Source organism: Takifugu flavidus, chromosome 17 (genome assembly GCF_003711565.1).
Source record: "Takifugu flavidus isolate HTHZ2018 chromosome 17, ASM371156v2, whole genome shotgun sequence".
Taxonomy (NCBI): domain Eukaryota; kingdom Metazoa; phylum Chordata; class Actinopteri; order Tetraodontiformes; family Tetraodontidae; genus Takifugu; species Takifugu flavidus.
In genome coordinates this window covers 3,016,015-3,035,481 of record NC_079536.1, presented here as the reverse complement: position 1 = coordinate 3,035,481, position 19,467 = coordinate 3,016,015, and the positions used below count along the sequence as shown (strand labels likewise).

Here is a 19,467-nt window from a genome sequence, read left to right as displayed (position 1 = left end):
TTCCACGCTCCTTTGAGCAAAGCCCTGCTAGCATCAGTGGGCACTACTCTGATAACCTGCTAGCATCAACACGCACCTTTCCTCGTTCTTAGGGCAGCGAAGTCTGGGACAACTAGAACTGAAACCATCTTTTCATTTGTTTTTGTTGCTGCCTGTTTATGAGCGTGCTGGATTAGCATGTTAGCTTAGTTTTCCCTTCCGTCCGGCCCTCCCGTTTCCTCCCAGCTCTTTAGAAACCACATCACGCTTGAGTTTTCCTTCTTTTCACCCAGGTTGAGTTTCTGTCCAATTCCATCCGTTCCCAAACATGAAAATCCCTCCGGAGCTGGTTCAGAACTTATCCGAGTTTAGCTTTCAGGTCCGGCGAGCGCGCACGGCTCCGCGCGAGAGCCTCAGCGAGTCGAGTCCGGCAGGGGAGCAAACTTCGTGCTCTTCCGTGGCGATTCGAACGGACAAGCTTTAAAACTCGGGCTAATCCCCGTCAGAGTCGCTGAGTCTTACAACGCGTCCTGATCCGTTTTATCCTCTGTCACCTCAGGGTGCGGCGGCAGACACCCCCCCGGGCGGCGGTATCAGAATTCATCATCACCTTCAAGAAATGGAAATTTATCCGAGGCACCAGACCGGACTTGGAAGGACGACCTCTCTGCGGCGTTACGCTCGAAAGGAAACGTATTTTAATGCTGAGTCGGCCTCATTATTCACCACCAGAGGCCGAGCGTCATCCCGAAAATAGCAACCACGCTAGCAAGTGAAAGGTTTTATTCTTCTATCCTTTGACGTGTTTTTGCAAATTCCAACGTTTTTATTTTTATTTTTATTTTTTGTGATGTTGCCTGGATCAGACAAACAAACGAGATGTGACGTATGATAACAACGGCAGCACCGGCGCTTTCGACTGCCGGGTCTGACTCATGCATAAATCCTCTAGCCGCTAGCTTAGCGTCCTTTTGGTGTGTCCATTTATCAGGCAACCATCCTCCGGGCGCCTTCCGGACTCTAGCCAAGCTCCATCATGAGGAGGAGCCTGACCAGGCGTCCTAATGTCACCCTCACTCCTCCTTACATCCCATGAGTTCTCACCGGCGCCCCCTGGAGGTTCCCCACTTGTCGTGCAGATGAAAGCAGCTTGAGTTGGATAACGAATCGCAGCTCAATTTGAAGGCAAAGTGGCTAAAGATTAGCTCTTTTGCTAGATGTCTGATAAAAGAGGAAAATATTATCTTAATTCTTTCGGTTTAGAAATTGTTGTGCAAAATCCCCAAAGATCTCAACCAGTGAGATTTGAGTCTGAAATAAAAATGACAAAATCCTCCATCTGGGTAAAGATTCCAGTCAGGGGTGGGTGGGCTGGATTAGCGTGGCTCCATTAGCTACGTTAGCAGTTTGACAATAAACCGGTTGAGCAAAAAGAACCTAAATTTTCCCTAATGTGTCGTCACGTCTGTGTTTTCACAAAGACTAAGAGTTGTTATTTCCTACAGGTCCGCGAAGGCAACAAGCAACTGAAAAAAGAATCACGTAAACGATCTCAGAGCTAATTGGAAGCGAGTGTAGGTGGACGACGATGGCTGATATTTAGCACTATTTTTGTATTTTGGGGGAAAAAAAATACGGGAAACTGCTGTTTTTGTTTTTGTTTTTTTTCAGCCCGTTACTTAACAAACAGTGATGATGTTTAAAAAAAAAAAATAAAAAGAGAAATCTTGCTTTTAGCTGTGGTATTTATCTGGAGACTTCTTCATGTTTGTTTTAAATGTCACTGGACGATGGAGCGGGTCCGAGAGAACTGCTAACTGTTGTATAGAAATGTACATTTTTGTAAAGATATTTTTATTAAAAGGCATGTTTACTGTCACTTTGTATTTTCAGTTTGTGTATTGAAACCAATGGTGTGAGGCTAAAAAAAAAAAACAACGAGCCATTACGATGTTTGTGTCATATTTACCTCTGTTTCAACATTTTCGTTTTTTCAAATAAAAATGAACTGAAGGGTGAAGAAAAAAAAGCAAAAAGCTTTTGTTTGGCCTCGTTTCATTACTGCATGTTTTCTCGTCGGCGCCGGCGGCTCGTTTTTGACGTTGATTACGTCCCCGGTGGCCGCCGGGAGCCGTCAAAATGACACTTTTAACAGGTTCAGTGTTTGAATATGTGTCAAATTAACACCAGTCAGTGCGGCGCTAACACCAGCTTGTCATCTGATATCGGTGTTTTCCTATTAAACAATCTGGCCCTCCACCAGCCGATGAGCGACAGTATTAATTTATGTGTTTTAAAGTCCGCACACATTATCTGCTAATTTAAAACTCATTAAACTTCCTCATTCAATATGAATACTCACCTGAACGGCCAGTTTGTGTCATCCTTGGGCTAACCTAGCACATGAAAGCTAGCTGAAGCTGCTATCTTTATACTGCAACAGCGACGTCCTTGGATGACACTCATTAGCGCCTCCATAGTTAGCAGTGCGGCAACAGATGGCCAATTAAACCGCCCCCATTTATCCACAGTAAAAGCTAACGCTGAAAGGTTAATGAGGGCTAACTGGCTGCTACACGCAATTAGCCTGCTCGTTGTACAGCGGCGGCTAACGTAAAAGTGCGCAGCTGTTTCTGTTTAACCTACAAAGGAAAACGTGTCACCCCGTTACGACCGTCTGAAGTAAATCGACCATGATGGCGAGGAAAACGGAGAAAATGTTTAAAATGTTTAAAATGTTTTTTAAACCGTTTTTTGTCGTGGTGGAAGTTTAAGGCTAAAGTTTTCTGTTTTGCCTTTCACGACTCGTCAATCAAGCTAGCCTATGTGTAGGCTAGGTCTAAGGTATCAGCAATGAGCCAAATTTATCGTCCAACATCACAAAGCTGTTGACTACAACGCCAGATAGCATTAGCCAAATGTGTCCCTAGATGACGACAGTTTAAAGGCTCCATGTTTGAGTTTTGAGCACATTAAAAAAAATAGAACCAGGCCAACCACAATTTTCCTTTAAGTAGGAAAAGTATCTGGACAGTGAAGGAAAACTCGTGTTGGGTTGTGTGCGTCACGACGCCTTAATTAACATTTATATTATATTAGCTGGAGGCTAGCTGAAGAGCATGTTGTCCTCATCTGATGTGAAAAATATTTAAATGAATCGGTGCGAAGCGCTGATTTACATCTCTGCGGAGGTTTTTAAGGGAGTCGGTGGATTTTTTTTGTTGTTGACAGCAGTGAAGGATGAGGTGTTGGAGTCATTAATGCTAGCATGCTACCATCCATCCCCTAACTTTTTTTGGATGTGGATGTGTGGTAAAACTTCATTTTTAAAGCATATATTTGCCTTGAACGTGTGTTTTTATCAGTTGGGTGGTGGTGGGGGGCACGTGTCCACATGCTCTACAGCTGCATCATCATCAGGGTCCTCAGGTGGTTTCCATCATGGGGTCGTTTCAGGGGGAAGCGTCTGAAAACAGATCTGCTGGTTCAGCTGGAACGAAGTGACGACCTCCAGTTGGGAATCAAAATCAGAGACCTGATTACCCTCATGTGTCTCACCTGACTGCCCCCATCACCCCCTGCGTGCTACACCTGTGTCTGATTGCCTTGCTGTCTACTTAAGACCACGTGCTGGGGTTGCTCCTGCTGTTTGCCACCTTGTTCTCTGACATTTAAGTTCTTAAAGTGTCCATGAACTCCAAAGCTCGTGTTGCCTTCAAGTCTGACTTTGAATCAATAAATGTTTCCTTTTGAGTCACTGAAACTGGGTTGTTCATGAGAACCATCAAACCTTCAGCGCCCCTGAAATGCTCCCTGGGCCTCCTCCTGGCCCCGCCCACTCAACAAGCAGGGGGAGGGGCCAGGTTTCGAAACACGTTTTTCGTTCAATTCCGTAAAAACATTAAAAGGAGCAGTTCCGGTCCTAGATTCACCTTTTAAACCAGCAAAGATTGTGTTTTCTTAAACCTAGCGTTAGCCGGCCATTAAAGATAGCTCATATCTGAAATGTGCTGGTTTAGGAAATTCTTTATCTGGTCAGGAGGCAACAAATTGGGACCAACATCGGTCCGTTCCTCTCGAGCGGCAGCCTTTGATCTGAGGATCCACCCCGTCGAGATGATGAATCGCCAGAGATCAGCGACGCCCAAGCTAGTCCGGTTTCATCCGGCTCTTAATCTCCTTTGCGATCGGTATCTTTTCCACACCGGTCTGACATGATCAGCTCCGGCCTCATCTGGAACCTGCAAGGTGGGCGCAGTCACTCCGTCCTCTTCCTGACCTTGGAGGGTTCCCGTACGTACGAGAGAGGCGAGTTTATCTGTTTAATGCTCTGCAGAGAGGCAGGTTCGGTCACGCGAGAGAAACAGGAAGTGAATCTGGGAGACGCGGCCAGATAAAGACGAGACGGCGTCGCCTCGAGCTGTCGCCTCATAATTGAATCCCGTCCCTTTGTGCTGCGGCGAGGAGTCCGATACGGCCCGAGATGGCGCCGCCGCCCCCCACCGCCCGCAGGTTCCCCCCGCCGATAACACTCGCCCTAATAACTCTCCACGGAGACGGAAAATAAGTTATTACGCTTCTGTCGTCGGGGGGAAATGAAAGAGAGCGGAGGACGACCACGTCACGAGCAGCCAGTCGGGAGAACGGGATCAGACTGCAGCTCCTCCCCCACCCAGGCTACGTTAGCATCGTTTAGCGCAGGTCCCTGTGGCGGCTGTATAAGAGACGCCATAATAACGCTCCTCCAAAATACGTCTTCGATTTTCGGTTATTTCTGCACGCAGGGCGACGGTCCGCCTCGCAAAGACGAGAAGGATCGATAATGCTGGCGTACAGGTGTGACACACTCCGCGGGCTCTCCTCATGTTTCAGAGGCGTCCGAACCACAGGAAGTCATCTCCCTGCCTTTCCTGCCCCGCCAAGGTTGGCCGGGGAGGATTCAGCCGTGAATGATTCCCTCTGACGCCGGACTGGTCGGGAACGTCCGTCATACTTCTCCGCAGTGAGGGAGGAAAATGGAATTTTACATTCTGGTCTCATTCCAGGGCCAAATTGGCTATTGATCTCATCTCTTTGTCTATTAAAGGGGGCTCCTGGGTGCCCGGGACGCCCATATCTCAGGCCTGATTGATGCCGCGAGAGCGGCGGCTAATGTTGCCGTGGAGACGGGGCGAGGGCGATCGTCCGAGGTCGCCATCGAGCATCCGCGCAGGTGGCTCTCGAGTCCAACGATCCTTTCTGCCTCATTTGGCTCCTCGTTAGCGGCACCCTCAAGGCCCCCTCGGTGGGAGGGGAAGCGGAGGGTTGGGGCAAACGTCCGGGGCAATCGATACCAGCAGAGAGGGATGACGAGCACCGGCCGGGGCAACGTCGGCGGGATCAGAGGAGAATCCCGGGTTCCGAGCTCCAGACACTGTCGATGGCTCGGGGAGGGTTGTGAGAAGCTTCCGGGCTTTTGTTGACTGAATGAGACCATTTTCTTTCCTCCTTTTATCAGTTCTGCTGCTTAAATCACCACTTTAGAGCAGCTTTCAAAGGCTCCGGCTCCGAACGGACCGACCCTCTTTCACGCTTTCATAAAGGCTTTTGTATTTCTTAATATACTGACAAGTTTATCGCGAGGTCTCCGGCATTTGGGATAAATTAGAAGCTCTTTTCAGGTGCAGTGATTTGGAAAAAAAAAGAAGGTAGAAACACTCCGGACCTGCAGAGGGACGTGCCCTGCTCAAGGATTCTGAGCCAGGCCAGGATGAGGGAGCAAAAAGGACTCATCCTGAAATGTCAAAGCTAGCGACTCAACCTTTCGGAAAAGGTTAGCGCTAACAAGGTTAGCTGGGCTCTACAACTCCACTTCCAAACAATCTGGGCGGCAGAAGGCGGACAAGATGTCGGGGGGGGGTGGTGGTTGTAAATTGAGTTTTTAATGGAGAGCGAGCTCCTCCCGCCCGGATAAATCAGGGGTTTGAGGGCACTTCCAACTTGATGTCCGCGATTAATTAGATTTCGGCTGTTAGCGGGAATGCGGAGGAATTTACGACAGGATGAGGGAGAGAAAAATTATCGGGAACTCTGATTTTAATTTGAAAGATGGAATTAACACGGCCAAATACGCAACTCTCCCGCCTCCCGATGAAATTCCGGCCGATTCCGCGACAGCAGCTGCAGCAGGAAGTTAATTTATCTTGATATGAAAACGTGACGGCCCGCATCTTTAGAAATCCACGCTGCATTTCAAAACAATTTCACAGCATTTTAAAGGTCATTTTGTTGGAAAATGGCCTGTAAATATCCTGTTTACGGCACGCGAGCGTTCGGGATCCGGAATGAGTCACGGGAAACTATCGGGGATCATTAACAGCAAAGGTTGAGCCCAACAGAAAATGAAATGGCTTTTTGCACACTTCATTACTCAGATCGCCTCCTGAATCTCACGAACGTGTGTGTGTGTGTGTGTGTGTGTGTGTGTGTGTGTGTGTGGTATCGGTGATATTTCAGCATTGTTTGTACGACTGTAGAAATGGAATCTTTCACACGGAGTCTTATTGAATCCGGAACATTTTTCCGGCCCCCGTCTCTCATTTCACAGGTCATCATGCAATAGTTTGAAAGTAATTTCAGGCCTCAGGTCGCAGATTTTGAGCTTTTTTTTTCTTTTTTCTTTGATTTGTTTTTCTTGGTTACTTCACGCAATAACGCCAAAAACTGAAGCCCCGCCCCCTTCTGAATTGTAAAGAAATGAGCCTTTTTGACAGGAAACAGGAAGTGGCGGAGCGTCGAGGCTCAGGTGTGATAGAAACTGGGCTTCCCAGTTGTTCGGCTGCTTTTGTCTCCCCGTGTATTGATCCTAAGCTAATATTTCCCTCTCGCTCTGCTGCAGCTCTCATTTTGTGCCTGTCTGCCTCACTTTCCCATCAGTCTCTTCATCTGTGCTCGCAGCGGCGCCTCCGAAATCCAATTCTACGCACCTCTGGGCCGCTCGCCGCTCCAGGGCGAGGTGAGCCCCTCCTTCCGTCCCCGCCTGACTCCTCGTCTGCTGCTGGGAAACTTCCCGCTCTCGTCTGTCGGGTCCGGAGGGGCCCGGACGAGGGTTCGGAAGGGGAAACCTCAATCACGGAGGCAAACACCCCTTGACTTTATCTGACACTAGCGTCGCGTATGCTAACAGCCTAGCTTAGCATCAGCTGTCAGTCAAACACTATTTCTGCTCCTGGTGTAATGAAAAGGGAACATTTTCTGTGTGCTGGGGGTTATTTCCCAGAGACGACCAGGACCAGGGCTCACGAGCACCTGGACCTGCCCCCCCCCGGAGGTTCTTCCAGCGCCTCTCGTGCTCAGACAGCAGCTCAGTCCGATGTTTCGCTTCGCCAGCACTATTAATTGCAAGTGATGAAATGAGGTTTTTTTTCCCTGTCCAGGCCGAACCAGCAGATCCGGACGGTTTCCTTGGTAACCAGGCAGGCGCGATTCGTTTACGAGCGACCTCCTGGGAGTGGATCTCCCCCCATGTTGTCCACCTTTTTCGGTTTTTAATCACACGATCCCGTCCTCCAGTAACCGAAGCTCCTCTGGATCTCTGGCGCCACTCCACAGACCCAGACCCAGACCCCATCTGGGCTCCATGGCTGGAGGTCCAGGTAGCCTCTCTTTGCCACCAGATCTGGTTCCAGTGGTGATTTGCTTCACCAGAGCTGAGTTTTAAATGGTTTGAATCTTGCATTTAGTTCAGGAAAATGTTGCATTTTTCTGGACGAGGATCGTTTCTGTGGTCTCGGATCGACAGGAAGATCTCCAACATTTACAGCCCTTCTGGTGTGTCTGAGCTGTGATAGCTTAGCCTGCTGGCTAATTTTCAGCAACATCTGTGCGAACACGCTACAGAACATTTAAACATTCTCCATCTAACGTGTTTGGTATTCCGGATGGACTCCGGAACGCCTTTAAAATATTCAGCTTTGCATGTTTGGTGGGTAACAACGGTGACCTGACGCCTGCAGACGTGAGCGTGGCTGCTGGTTGAAAGCCCCCCCGCCTTTCTTTTAGAGCCTGACATCTCCACCACCTGACTGCCGCTACCCCCCCCCTTCCGCAGCCTGCAGCCATTTGTCTGTTTGCTGGTTTGTTTCAGAGGAAAATGAGGCTGTTTGTTTGGGCATTTGGAACAGATCCAGGTACAGTCTGGGGGTGACGGAGCGCCGCGCTCAGTGGAACGTCGCCTTCTTGGGCTACTTTAGCACCATCGGCTTAGAACGGGACACAATTATCTGGACTGGCGACCGAGGCGGCGTGAGATGGAAGGGTCTCGGGTCAAAGGTCACTCTTATGCATGAAGACCGAAGGAGGGTTCTTGCATAAGCAGAAAACGGCTCTGTGCCGGCAGAGCGGCCGCCTGTCGGTACCAGACCCTTCCAGTAAAGGCTGCTTGTCTCCTGGGCCAGGTCTGATCTCATTTGTGGCTCGGAGGAGACGCCGGGCTGCTTAATTGGCACATCAAGATAAATTCCTGCATTTACGGAGGCAGCTTAATGTGACGTGAAGGCGTTTCTGACCTCAGATGTGGATAATTGCACCAGTAATTTCAGCGGCCGCTTTGAGCTTCGCCGACCCGCCATCTTCCCTCTTTTGATACATCAAGGCCCGGCTGTCAGAACAGCATCAATTATTTAAGAGCACGTTAGCAGAGGGACGTTCCCGCCGACATCCTCCGCGTTCGTGCCAGTCCTCTGTCGTCGGAGCAGGCGTCTCAGCCGTGGCTCTCTGCAGAAACAAAGAGGACGTCTGGGCGCCGACAGCTGCCGTCGTCAGAGGCGACGGTGGAAGTCCAATCTGCATATAGGCCGGCGCTGCTGCACGCCTGCGTCTGTCACGGAGATATTCATCAGTGTCGCAGGCAGGACTGCAGGTGGTTCACCTTTTTAGTTCCAGCCTGTCAAAGCCAGAAAAACCCAGCTGTGGAGCTGATGAAGGCCTCCAGCTTCTTACTGGCACACACACACACACACACACACACACACACGCGCGCCTCATTTGTCACGATGAATGTTGATAAACCCGTCTACACCAACATCTGGTGGTTGTTTCCGACTCTAATGGTTGTCTGAAGCATCATTTTAATTAAATCCAATTAGGAAAATGTTAAAGCGGCTCCAGAAGCCCACAGCCTTTGAACACACCATCATTTCCCACCTTTGTCTCATCTCTCCCTGATACAAGCAGAACTTCTGCCCCCCAACACCACCACCACCACCAGAGCAGAAATCAGCCCCACTCCTCTGGTTACGCCTAAAGATTACATTTGAAATTCAATGTGCGCAGCCGTCTGCGGCTCCTGGCTGACGCCTCAACAGCTGCTGTGCTCGCGTCACTTTCACATCTGGAGAAATCGGTTTCATCCGGGATTTTTAAAGGAGGCAGAATTTCTTCACAGCAGCTTTGAGTTGACGCAGGTTCCCTTTGGAATTCGGAAAATCTGTTGCTTGTTTCTGCTGCCCCCGAGCGGACAGCGGTTGTTACTACAGGAGCTCGCATCTTCCAAGATCCACATTTCAGGTCAACATAGTCGTGAATTGGGTTGAAAGGGCCCGATTTGTGCTGCTTCCCGCTTCAGATTTAGCACAGGTTGACTCGAATCGGAGGTTGCCATGGAAACAGCAGCCAGCGACCCCTGGCGATAGCATTCAGTGATTATTCTCCTTTTGCAACCTCTCATCTTATTTACATTAAAATATCGGGATTGTAAATCTAAAATTGAGCCTGTAATGTTCAAATTCAGCCAAAGATGTAAAAATGTCTTTAATCGCTTCAGCAACAAGACAACAAGACGACATTTAGTGGGATTAAAGTCTTTACATTATTCCCACTGAGCTCAGCTTTAAAGGATCACAACAGTTCTGTTTAAATAATGCGCGCAAACAGTATCGTCGTCAGAGGATTTAAATGCATGTAAACAAAGTCAAAGTTTAGAGATAATTGCATACAATTAATGAGCAACGCTCATCATAATGAGCAACGCTCATCATAATGAGCGGCGTTTCAACTGCGTCAGTGAGCGAAGCAAACATACAATAATACAGTAACGTTTCTGTAGGTTCTGTACCGATTGTTTGCATCTGAATATGAACGCAGTGTTTCAACGACGGGTTTCTGTCGCAGCGTCGCCCTCAGCTGACGGAGGTTCAGCCGTCATGTTGGATCACAGCTGTGAGAAGAGCTGAGCAGCATTGTCCACATTCACAGCTTCCTTTGGCGGCTCTCTGACCGTCTAAAAGGATGGAAACGAGCTTTAATTTCCTTTTTTTTTTTTCGTCGTGCGACTTCCTGACGTTCTACCTGTGTCTGTTTCTTCGGCTGAGGGGCGACAGACTTGGAGATGCTCTTCACATCGCACTGAACCTGCGTGAAGATCCGATTCAGGTTCTCCACCTTCTCGTTTTTCACCGCGTTGATCTGCGAAGACAAACGTTACAGCCGGGTTGCCGCGACGACCGTTTCGTGAACCTTTAAACGGCTTACGTGTTTCAGCGTCGTCGTGACCGGCTTTGCTTTGTTCTTGTGCTTCAGGTGTTTGTTTGCCACCTGGAAGACGGTTTTAGTTTTCTTCCCCTTCTGTTTATTCTTCCCCATCTCACCTGAGGAGAACACGAGCACAGACGTGTCAACGGTGCCACACCTGAAGACTTTATGCACCTGAAGCCTTTGGGTCCTGAATCTGCTCCATCACTCTGACACGTTTGAACACACACACACACACACACACACACATATGCAACAATGCCTAGATTTGAGTGTTTAGGTTTTTCTGTATTAAAAAAACTAAACAGGACTTCCATAAAATTCTAACACATATACAGGTTGACAATGTTACTCCGATCAGCCATGTCAGTCTTTTGGAATGTCATAAGACTTACTTGGCAAAAATGTCATAAAGAATATGCTGATTGTGACCGACACTGTATAAATTAAGTTAAATTGACTGGTTACAAGCTCTCAAAGACACACATCTCCAAACACCCAGGTTTTAATCAACGCTCGTTTCCCCACAGACTGTCATTGCTTTTAAACCATTCTATCAATTATTTTATACAACCTTGGCGAAACAACGTGCATTTGTATAAAAAAGAAATACCCAATAAACCAACCTTGTTTACGAGCGTAGTTATTCTCGACACAACACGCGTCTCCCGTCTACGTCATTTCTGTGCGACACCCCTCGCGAAATAAACGTCCCGCCCACCTGCGCACTTGATTCGCTCATTAGACCGTCATTAAAGAGCAACAGCCAATCAGAGGACTCCACTATAACTGCAGACTGAATGTAGTTTAAACTAACAATACTAGATAATCCGTTCCACTTTGAGTGGTATATATTTAGATTTAACATTAAGTGTGTTTCCAGAACTTGTTTTTTAAAATGTATTTAACAAATATTACCTGTGAGTAGTTCTCATTGTCGCCGCTTCCTACTACCTTCAAAATAAAAGCACAGCACCTCAGTCGAGCCTATTGTTGATAGAAAAATTAAAAGAAAAAAATATCAACGAGACTGTCACGCTGTTCAAGAGATAATTTGCCTTAAATTAATCTTTGAGTTCTAATGAGATTGAAAGGAGATTTGAATCAATAGCTTTGGTGAGAATTTGCTGGTTAAGTGGACTAACGCTATAAGCAAATTCCGGTTACAGATAATAGAACACTATAGACCTTTAATAGTTATAGTCTAGTAGCTAAAATCGACATTTGACTTGTTTCACTCTTTACTGCCGTGGCCACATAAAAACCCTGGGGAAGACTTTAACGAGTCCTCCCTGAAATGTTTAGTCTTCTAACCACCAGCAGGGGGCGGGATGGTTCTACCTGATAGTTGCGATGGTTACAGGTGTAACACGCCCTCACGTCTGAGGGGAAACGGGCAGTTTATAGCTGTAAAGACCCACAGATCCATATTAATACACTTGTAATTCAAAGAATGTATCAATAAAGACTCATCGTGAACTTTAGTCCGGATGACCTTCTGCAATGTGAAGCTTCTGTGGCTCGGCCAGATGTTTTTAGACATGAAGCATATGATAGAACGCACGCGCACACACACACACACAGAAGGGTAGATATTTATTTTCACTTATTTAAATTTGTCGCACAAGATCAGGGTCTCTGCAAAAACTCTAACATACGCAGACTTTATTCGGTTAAAAAAATAACAACACAAAAAAGACAGAGCCGAAGCCAAACACCGTTTGCGCCGTCCTTTATTGTCCAGATGCAGATCTCCTCACGCGCTTGTCCGTTAAACACGCAATTGCGGCGCGTTTACCTTACATTTCCAACCAATATGCGGCACCGTTCCGTGTTTCCATGGCGATTCCTCATGATGTCATAGCCGTGTGGGACTGAAGGAGACTCGCGTTCTGCGCGCTGTCGTGCGCAGCTCCGTTACTTCTCGGCGAGAAGGACGAGTCAAACCCGTTATATGGATTAACGCGCGTTGTTGTGGAATATTTTACTGGCTGTTTTCATGCCGCATTGATCCACAATGTTGTTGCGGCGCATCTAAACTCCTCCCGACATCATGTGGTCAGCAGCAGCCTGACGGGCACGGCGGGGAGGCGGCGGGGGCGGGGGGGGGACCCTATATAAAGTCCGCAGCTGTCAGGTGGACGACACTGGCTTTGCTGCTCGGATTTTCGGCTCCTGACGTTCACAGATCCAAACTCTGACTATGTCTCACTCTTGGGGATACGGAGCAAACAACGGTGAGGCGTCCAAACCAGTGCTCCCAGCTGCAAACATGAATGGAAACACTGGTGCACATTAATGGGATTTCTTTTTTAAAGGCGTTTGAAGCACACCAGCATCACTGATCGATCATTTATGGGTTCACCCAGAACACAATCAATCTCATCCTGATGTTTTAATCATTATTTTTTTTATCATCGTGTCATTTATAGGACCCGACAAATGGGCCGATGGCTTCCCAGTTGCAAACGGACCCCGCCAGTCCCCCATCGACATCGTCCCCGGTGCCGCGTCGTACGACGCGGGGCTGAAGCCGCTCCGGCTGAAGTACGACCCCTCCACCAGCCTCGACATCCTCAACAACGGACATTCCTTCCAAGTCACCTTCGCGGACGACTCCGACAGCTCAAGTTAGTGCGACGGGGTTTCATTTATCATCACCGAGTGCTGCGGGGGGGGGGGGCTCAGAGAGCCGCCACCTGCAGGATGCGGCATCTCCAGCGGGCTGTCAGCATCTTACTGGGGTTCATTTACACAAAACACAGATATGAGCTGTTTAACCTTTAAAAGAAATGCGGCCCCCTTGACGGAAAATTGAATTGATCATGTCAACCCCCCCTTCACCCTCCGCAAAACCTTTCCCACGCCAGCTCCTCTCAGAGGTCAAAGGCGCAAAAACGCGGAATGTTTAATTATTCACGACCGCTGCGCCAAACGCGCGCGATTGAACGCAAAGAGATGACGTCTTTCATCTTCAATCCGGTGCATTCGAGTTTTTGTTGAGCTAACAGTGGTTTTGAGATGACAGGAATATGTTATATAATCCAACACAATCGGGGATTATTTCGAGGGGGAAATAACGGAACGGTTAAGACGCCTTCATGATGTTTGCTGCTCCCGAACCAGAAAGACGGTCACTAACCATCGTCTGCGCGTGTGCGTGTGTGGGACCGAGACAAAGAGCAGCCTCTTTTATTTTTGCCATAATACCTTTAATTCAAACACACCCTCAGAATAATTAAAGACCAGTCCTCCATCTCCCATTACCGAGTGTGTGTGTGTGTGTGTGTGTGTGTTCACATTTAATACATATTGAGTACCAATTAAAACTACCATCATATTGGGTCCATGTTTGCAAAGAGGACATTTTGACTGGTCCCCACAATTCCAAAGGATGGATTGAGGGTAAAGAGATGGCTTCAAGGTTAAGGATAGAATTGGGGTTAGGTTAGAGTTGGGGCTAGGGTCTGTGCGTGCGTGTGTGTGTGTGTGTGTGTGTGTTGTGTGTGTGTGTGTGTGTGGGGGGGGGGGGGGGTTGGGGAGAGAGAGAGAGAGAGAAATAGACCAAAGTCAAAGATTATCTGATTCTGATTCTCCTGCTTATGTAACTCTGGATTGAGGTTTGATGTTTCTTCATCCTGACGTTACACAACAGGAACTGAGACTATTCATCCAAAAGAAACTGGGCGACGTCTTATCAAACCTGCTCCTCTGACATGTGTATGTGTGTGTTCCATAGCACTGACAGAGGGGCCCATCACAGGCATCTACAGGCTCAAGCAGTTCCATTTCCACTGGGGGGCCTCCGACGACAAGGGCTCTGAACACACCGTGGCTGGGAAAATGTACCCCGCCGAGGTACCAAGTACCCAGAGACGCACAGAATCCACTTTACTAGCTGCTCGGTGACACATTTCCAGCAACAGTTGCGCAATAACGAGATTCCGGCGATGGATTATTGATGATCAGTTTACGTTTGTTTGTTTGTCGCAGCTCCATCTGGTGCACTGGAACACCAAATACGCCAGCTTCGGCGAGGCCGCCAGTAAGCCTGACGGGCTCGCCGTGGTGGGGGTCTTCCTGCAGGTCGGCTTTCTTTCATCCATAATGCTTTTTGCTCGCCACTGTGTTACAAGGTCAAAACTGTTTCTGTTTTTAATCCAGATCGGCAACAAAAACGAGAGCCTGCAGAAGGTGCTGGACAAGTTTGGCACGATCAAGGCAAAAGTAAGTGAAGAAGATGAAGAGTTTGAGTGTTTATTTACTGATCCTTGATTCCTGTTATTTCTTTGATGTGTTCAGGGGAAACAGACCACCTTTGCTGGTTTCGACCCTACTGCCTTGCTCCCAGGCTCTCTGAACTACTGGACGTATGAGGGCTCTCTGACCACGCCCCCTCTGCTGGAGAGTGTCACCTGGATTGTCTGCAAAGAGCCAATCAGCGTCAGCTCCGAACAGGTATTCTGAGAAGTTTCTGAAATAATTACGAGTGAATTTAACCACAAATGGTCGACTTTAGCCGAAGTGCTAGCGTCAATTTAATCACATCATCATCTAAATTGACTGGTCGGAGGCTAGTTCAGTGGCGCGTGTGTGCCTCATGTGTCAACGTGTGACATTTGTGAGTATAACCTTTGATCTTTGTGCAGAGCTGATAATGACAGAAAAGTCATTCATTAAAATATGTAGTAGCGTAATTGGCTACTTATCACGTCTTATCAGCTAACTATGACCCCGATCCACCCACGGGCTGACTTGTTTTGTCTCGTCGGTGATTATTCGCAATCATGTAGTTTTGAGTATTTTTTATTCCACTTGTATTATAGAAGGTGGTGAACACCTTTAACCCATTTGTCTATTTCCTGTTTAGCAGCTAAAAATAAAAACCGCAAGCTTCAGAAAACCTGGGGCTCCTGAAATAGGTTCCTCGCATTATCTGTCGTTGTCACCGCTGGCGGGCATCTTCACGCTGGCGTACAAGCGTTACCTCTCTAAGTAACCTGAATAACCGGGTTCCCAGAGTAATCAGCCTTTTTTTAACCTCCGCGGTGTGTCTGAGTCAGTGTCCGGCCCGCTGACACATTGGTTGACAGGTCGGCAGAGGTGACTAACGTGACCGTCTTCTCCCTTTACAGATGGCCAAATTCCGCAGCCTGCTCTTCTCGGCCGAGGGTGAGCCCGAGTGCTGCATGGTGAACAACTACCGCCCACCTCAGCCGCTCAAGGGTCGCTCTGTCCGCGCTTCCTTCCAGTAACCCCTCCCCCCTTTGCTTAACCCCTCTGCCCTTTCCCCGACTCCTTCCCCCCTACTGGTTTTAGTCCAACACCCAGCGTTACCTCTAGTGCAGCTAACCACAAAGCACACATTTCTGTGCCCGTCCGGTTTGAACTACTTCCGTCTCTCCGTACGAGTGATTAGAGTGAAGATGCCCTGTTGCTATTTTTAGCGTTACACCAGCCTGTGCCAGTCTCTGCTGTGCCCCCCCCCCAACAAACACCATATGGCACAAGAATCATTCTGAACCATAAAGATGGCGATTGTGCAAGTTAGCCTCAGTGTGTTAGTGCATGTGTGGGGAAATTATGGCATCTATGAGGCGAATAAGGTGCTGGCCTCTCCTCTGCCAGCTCGGCTGGAATCTCTAACCTCCATCACGGCCTATCGGCTCTGACACCCCCCCTGCGTTAGACACACATTGCACACAGCGCCATGGCGACAGGATGCCTATAGGCACTGACCTGCTTATTGATTTAAATTCAGAGCAACAGGAGACACAAGGACAGGCTGATGAATGTCCCTGAGTGGCTTCTTTCCATTTTTCCCAGTCTAATCCCTTAAAAAACATGTTTCTATGTTTGCAATCCTGTTTTTTTCCCAATTGTGGATTATATATATTTTTTCCTAGTCAGCTTATGCAAATAAGTCTTATGTGATTCCTGCATTATGTAACCCACTCTGATAACTTGACCGTCCTGTTCTGTGTTAGCTAAAAACGCACATCTGGCGATGCCATGGTGTCTAATGCACACCGCCAAGGAAGGTAGCCAAAAAAAATCCAGCCAACCAGAAGTGTCAACCTGATGTTTTCTGAGTGCAATGATTTCTTTTCTTCTTAATGATTGTGATTAAAGTGAGAAATCGCCTTATGCCAGTCACCTGTCCGGGCCATCCCATGTGTGGTTGTTCAGCTTTGGAAGTGGACATTTTACTAGTTCAATAAATATATTTTATGACAACAATGTTTCTGGTGTTGCAACTGTTTTTGTTCGATTTTGGAAGTAAAGATGCAAAGCGTTCCCTTTCACAAAACAAGTTGGGAATCGGACACAAGCACAAGCACAAATCTGCCTGAAGCCAATTCCATCCTTAATTTTTTAACTGCGAAACGTTGGAGTCCACGTCTCACACTAAGCTAACTGTGGGCTAACAATTTGGGTTACGTTTTTCACTGACTTGTAGTCTAAACTGTCAGATGCTGCATGATATTGTCCCAACACAGGCGCAAATACTCTTAACACGGTATTTCGCAGTAGACCAATGGCTACATTAGCGGCGCCACGTTAGCCGTCGCTGGTACTGCCAATGATTTTCTTCTTTAAAGGAGTGCTGTCATTGTAGTTTAAAACCCAAACTGTTCATGGACAACAAAACACATCTGTGGTGACATGATAAATGGGGATGTTAGCGTCACTAATTCTCATGTCTGGGTGAGGAGATGTTGTCGATGCTAACGCCTCAGTGTTCTCAACAGGGGTGGAATTTCAACTCCAGCCATGTCCCTCATGTATACCTTTTAAAAAGGATCAATTAAGCATCTCTTAGATGGAACATAAGATTAACCATCAGAGATCAGAACTGAGCTAGACTCATTCCCTGACCTCATCTGCTGTCCTGATCCCAGTGTAGAGCGCACACTCTCAAATATCAATAAACATCCGATTATTGGAAGGTCTGTCAGACTATATGAGAAGGCTCGACCTTCAAACTAAAGGTCAAATTTTCGTCTAATGCTTATCATGATTCCTAAAAGCTGCCACTGGGCATTTGAGGCTAGAATGGCTGAAACACCTGCACTGGCCCTGCAATGCTAAAACACCTCCTTAAAGCTAAAGCTAATCTTACTGTGGCTGCATTCGTGTTGCATCTCCTCACGTCACGTGCTGTTGTGACAGCTGAGAGATTTGGATCATCCTGCCGGGGCAACAAAGATGTGATCACGCTTATTAGCATGTTTCCTCCGCATGGGCACATGTCCGGTGTCATCTGTGGGGGCTGGAAAAGACCGCAAACATCATTGACTGATCCACACATGAACCACGGGGAATGCTAACCGTGTCTGAGCATGCTAACAGGCGATTATGGATCTCTGGTTGATTCCTTGTGGCCAGTGTCAGATTTGAAACGGTCATGTTGTCACGCATTTCTGCAGACTTGTGAGCCGTGATGCCTGTTTCAAAGTGAAGCTTCAGCAACTACAGAAGAAGAGCGTGATAGAGGAGCATTGAAACTGCACCGCGGACTCGTCCAAACGGTCTAATCTCTATTTCTTAGGATCCGTTGTTCTGTTTGAACCATAAGCTAACATCATTTGCTATATAAAAGAACGGAAAGAAGGTTTAAAATTGGAGCTCCTGCGAGTTTCCTGTTGTCGTAACTTCAGGATGACAAGAAAGACGCGTTCTTGGTGGTTGAATGAGCGGTCCTGCGCCCTGCTGTCTTTAAATTATCCAGGAAGTCTTACACGTCTGTAGCTGTGAGCCAGGATGGTCTCTTATAAACAGCTGAAGAGCTAATTTCCTGTGTAGTTTCCCATCGTCAGACCTCAGACCGTTGTCCTGCTGACATTTCTGAGGAGCTAAAGAAAAATGTCCCCTGACAAAAATGTGATTCATTGTCCAATTAGGACGTATGTCTTTCAACACATGCTGGCCTTGAGCCCGCTAATAGGCACAGGATCAAAATAATCCCGACAAATTTAGATTGATCTGGTGGATTTTGCACATAGTCGTGACTCGAGTTCCTTGACACGAACAAGGACGCTTGAGACAATAACTCAAAAACATTTGTAATGGAAATATTCTACGATTTCCAGTGGGCCTTTTGGGTTTTGGGCCTAGTTCTTCTGGACACTTTTTTCCTGTTAGGGTGAAAAGGAGGTTAAGGACCAGGATCTAGAAGATACCAATGATTAGGAACCAGCCCTTTCTAAAGGTCTGGAATCCAGACCTGAACTCCAGGGCCCAAGGTGGCCTGTGGTCCATTCCCCAGTAGCTCTTGGCAGAGTCCCACTGCCCTTCACCCTCCCATCACCCATGTTGAACGTGTTCTCCTGCATGTAGGACCGAGCAGCCATTGTGGGGCTGAGGGTGAAACCGTGGCTGCGGCTTCCTGGTTGAACTCTAATCTCTGAAATCTCTGACCCACCTTTGTTCTCCATCATCTCAAGAGAGCCCCCGGCTCTCTGTGTCGGACTCAGCGGAGGTCTGATTCTATCGGTGAGCTTTGAATTCTCATTGTCAACACCGAAGCCATCACTGGATCCGCACAGTTTCAATGCAGATTCTGACGTAACCTGGAACGAGTTCAGCGCGGAGGCCCTGGTACCGATACCATATCTGCAGACGGCCATGTCAGCACCAGAGAGGGGCTGATAGCGAAAAAGGCAGCGTCACCTTCTGAGGTCCTCCTGTGTATCTCGTACAGCAACAGGACAGCCCTTATCTAGGTCACCTCCACCTCCTCCTCCTGCTTCTGCTGCTCTGGTGCTCACATTGATAAGAAGAAAGAGTCTATTCATCAACGCGCCTACTGGTCCCTCAGAGAGACTGGTCCTCTCTCTCTGTCTCTGAGGGTTGATTCTCGGCTCTGTTTTAGCTCTTTGTCCTTCATTTAGTGGAAAAGATGGAGAGGAGTGATGGGATTTACATCTGAGCCGCATCATTTGGCTCTCCTGTCCGTTTCAGGCTCCCAGAATGCAC

At 47.8% G+C, this 19,467-nt stretch overlaps 3 protein-coding genes and 1 long non-coding RNA gene across 10 annotated transcripts in view; 2 read left to right on the top strand and 2 right to left on the bottom strand.

The window, feature by feature from the left end:
* Positions 1 to 2,015, top strand: part of LOC130514215 (RNA-binding Raly-like protein) — a 99,311-nt gene extending 97,296 nt beyond the window's left edge. For all 4 annotated transcript variants that reach the window (XM_057013681.1, XM_057013679.1, XM_057013680.1 and 1 more), the window contains exon 9: positions 539 to 2,015. The gene's annotated coding sequence lies outside the window, so the exon portion shown is untranslated. The remainder of the gene's footprint in view (positions 1 to 538) is intronic.
* Positions 2,016 to 9,743: 7,728 nt separating this feature from the next.
* Positions 9,744 to 12,481, bottom strand: rbis (ribosomal biogenesis factor). Of its 4 annotated transcripts, none has more exons than XM_057013687.1 (4): positions 12,287 to 12,481; positions 10,489 to 10,604; positions 10,306 to 10,422; positions 9,744 to 10,237 (listed from the first exon to the last, which is right to left on the bottom strand). In XM_057013687.1, the coding sequence occupies exons 2-4, from the start codon at positions 10,597 to 10,599 to the stop codon at positions 10,169 to 10,171; spliced, it is 297 nt and encodes a 98-aa protein (XP_056869667.1). In that variant the 5' UTR covers positions 10,600 to 10,604; positions 12,287 to 12,481; the 3' UTR covers positions 9,744 to 10,168. The 4 variants fall into 4 exon arrangements, with proteins under 4 accessions (XP_056869667.1, XP_056869668.1, XP_056869666.1 ...); XM_057013688.1 differs by having other exon boundaries at positions 12,292 to 12,430; XM_057013686.1 differs by lacking the exon at positions 12,287 to 12,481 and adding an exon at positions 11,115 to 11,270.
* LOC130514217 (carbonic anhydrase 1-like) lies at positions 12,427 to 16,730 on the top strand. The gene is made up of 7 exons (XM_057013684.1): positions 12,427 to 12,725; positions 12,921 to 13,118; positions 14,228 to 14,346; positions 14,482 to 14,574; positions 14,653 to 14,715; positions 14,791 to 14,946; positions 15,624 to 16,730. The coding sequence occupies exons 1-7, from the start codon at positions 12,692 to 12,694 to the stop codon at positions 15,741 to 15,743; spliced, it is 783 nt and encodes a 260-aa protein (XP_056869664.1). The 5' UTR covers positions 12,427 to 12,691; the 3' UTR covers positions 15,744 to 16,730.
* On the bottom strand, positions 15,909 to 19,396 carry LOC130514223 (uncharacterized). Its single transcript, XR_008946961.1, has 2 exons — positions 18,914 to 19,396; positions 15,909 to 17,761 (listed from the first exon to the last, which is right to left on the bottom strand). It is a non-coding gene; the product is annotated as an uncharacterized LOC130514223 (long non-coding RNA).
* Between the last annotated feature and the right edge of the window lie 71 nt (positions 19,397 to 19,467).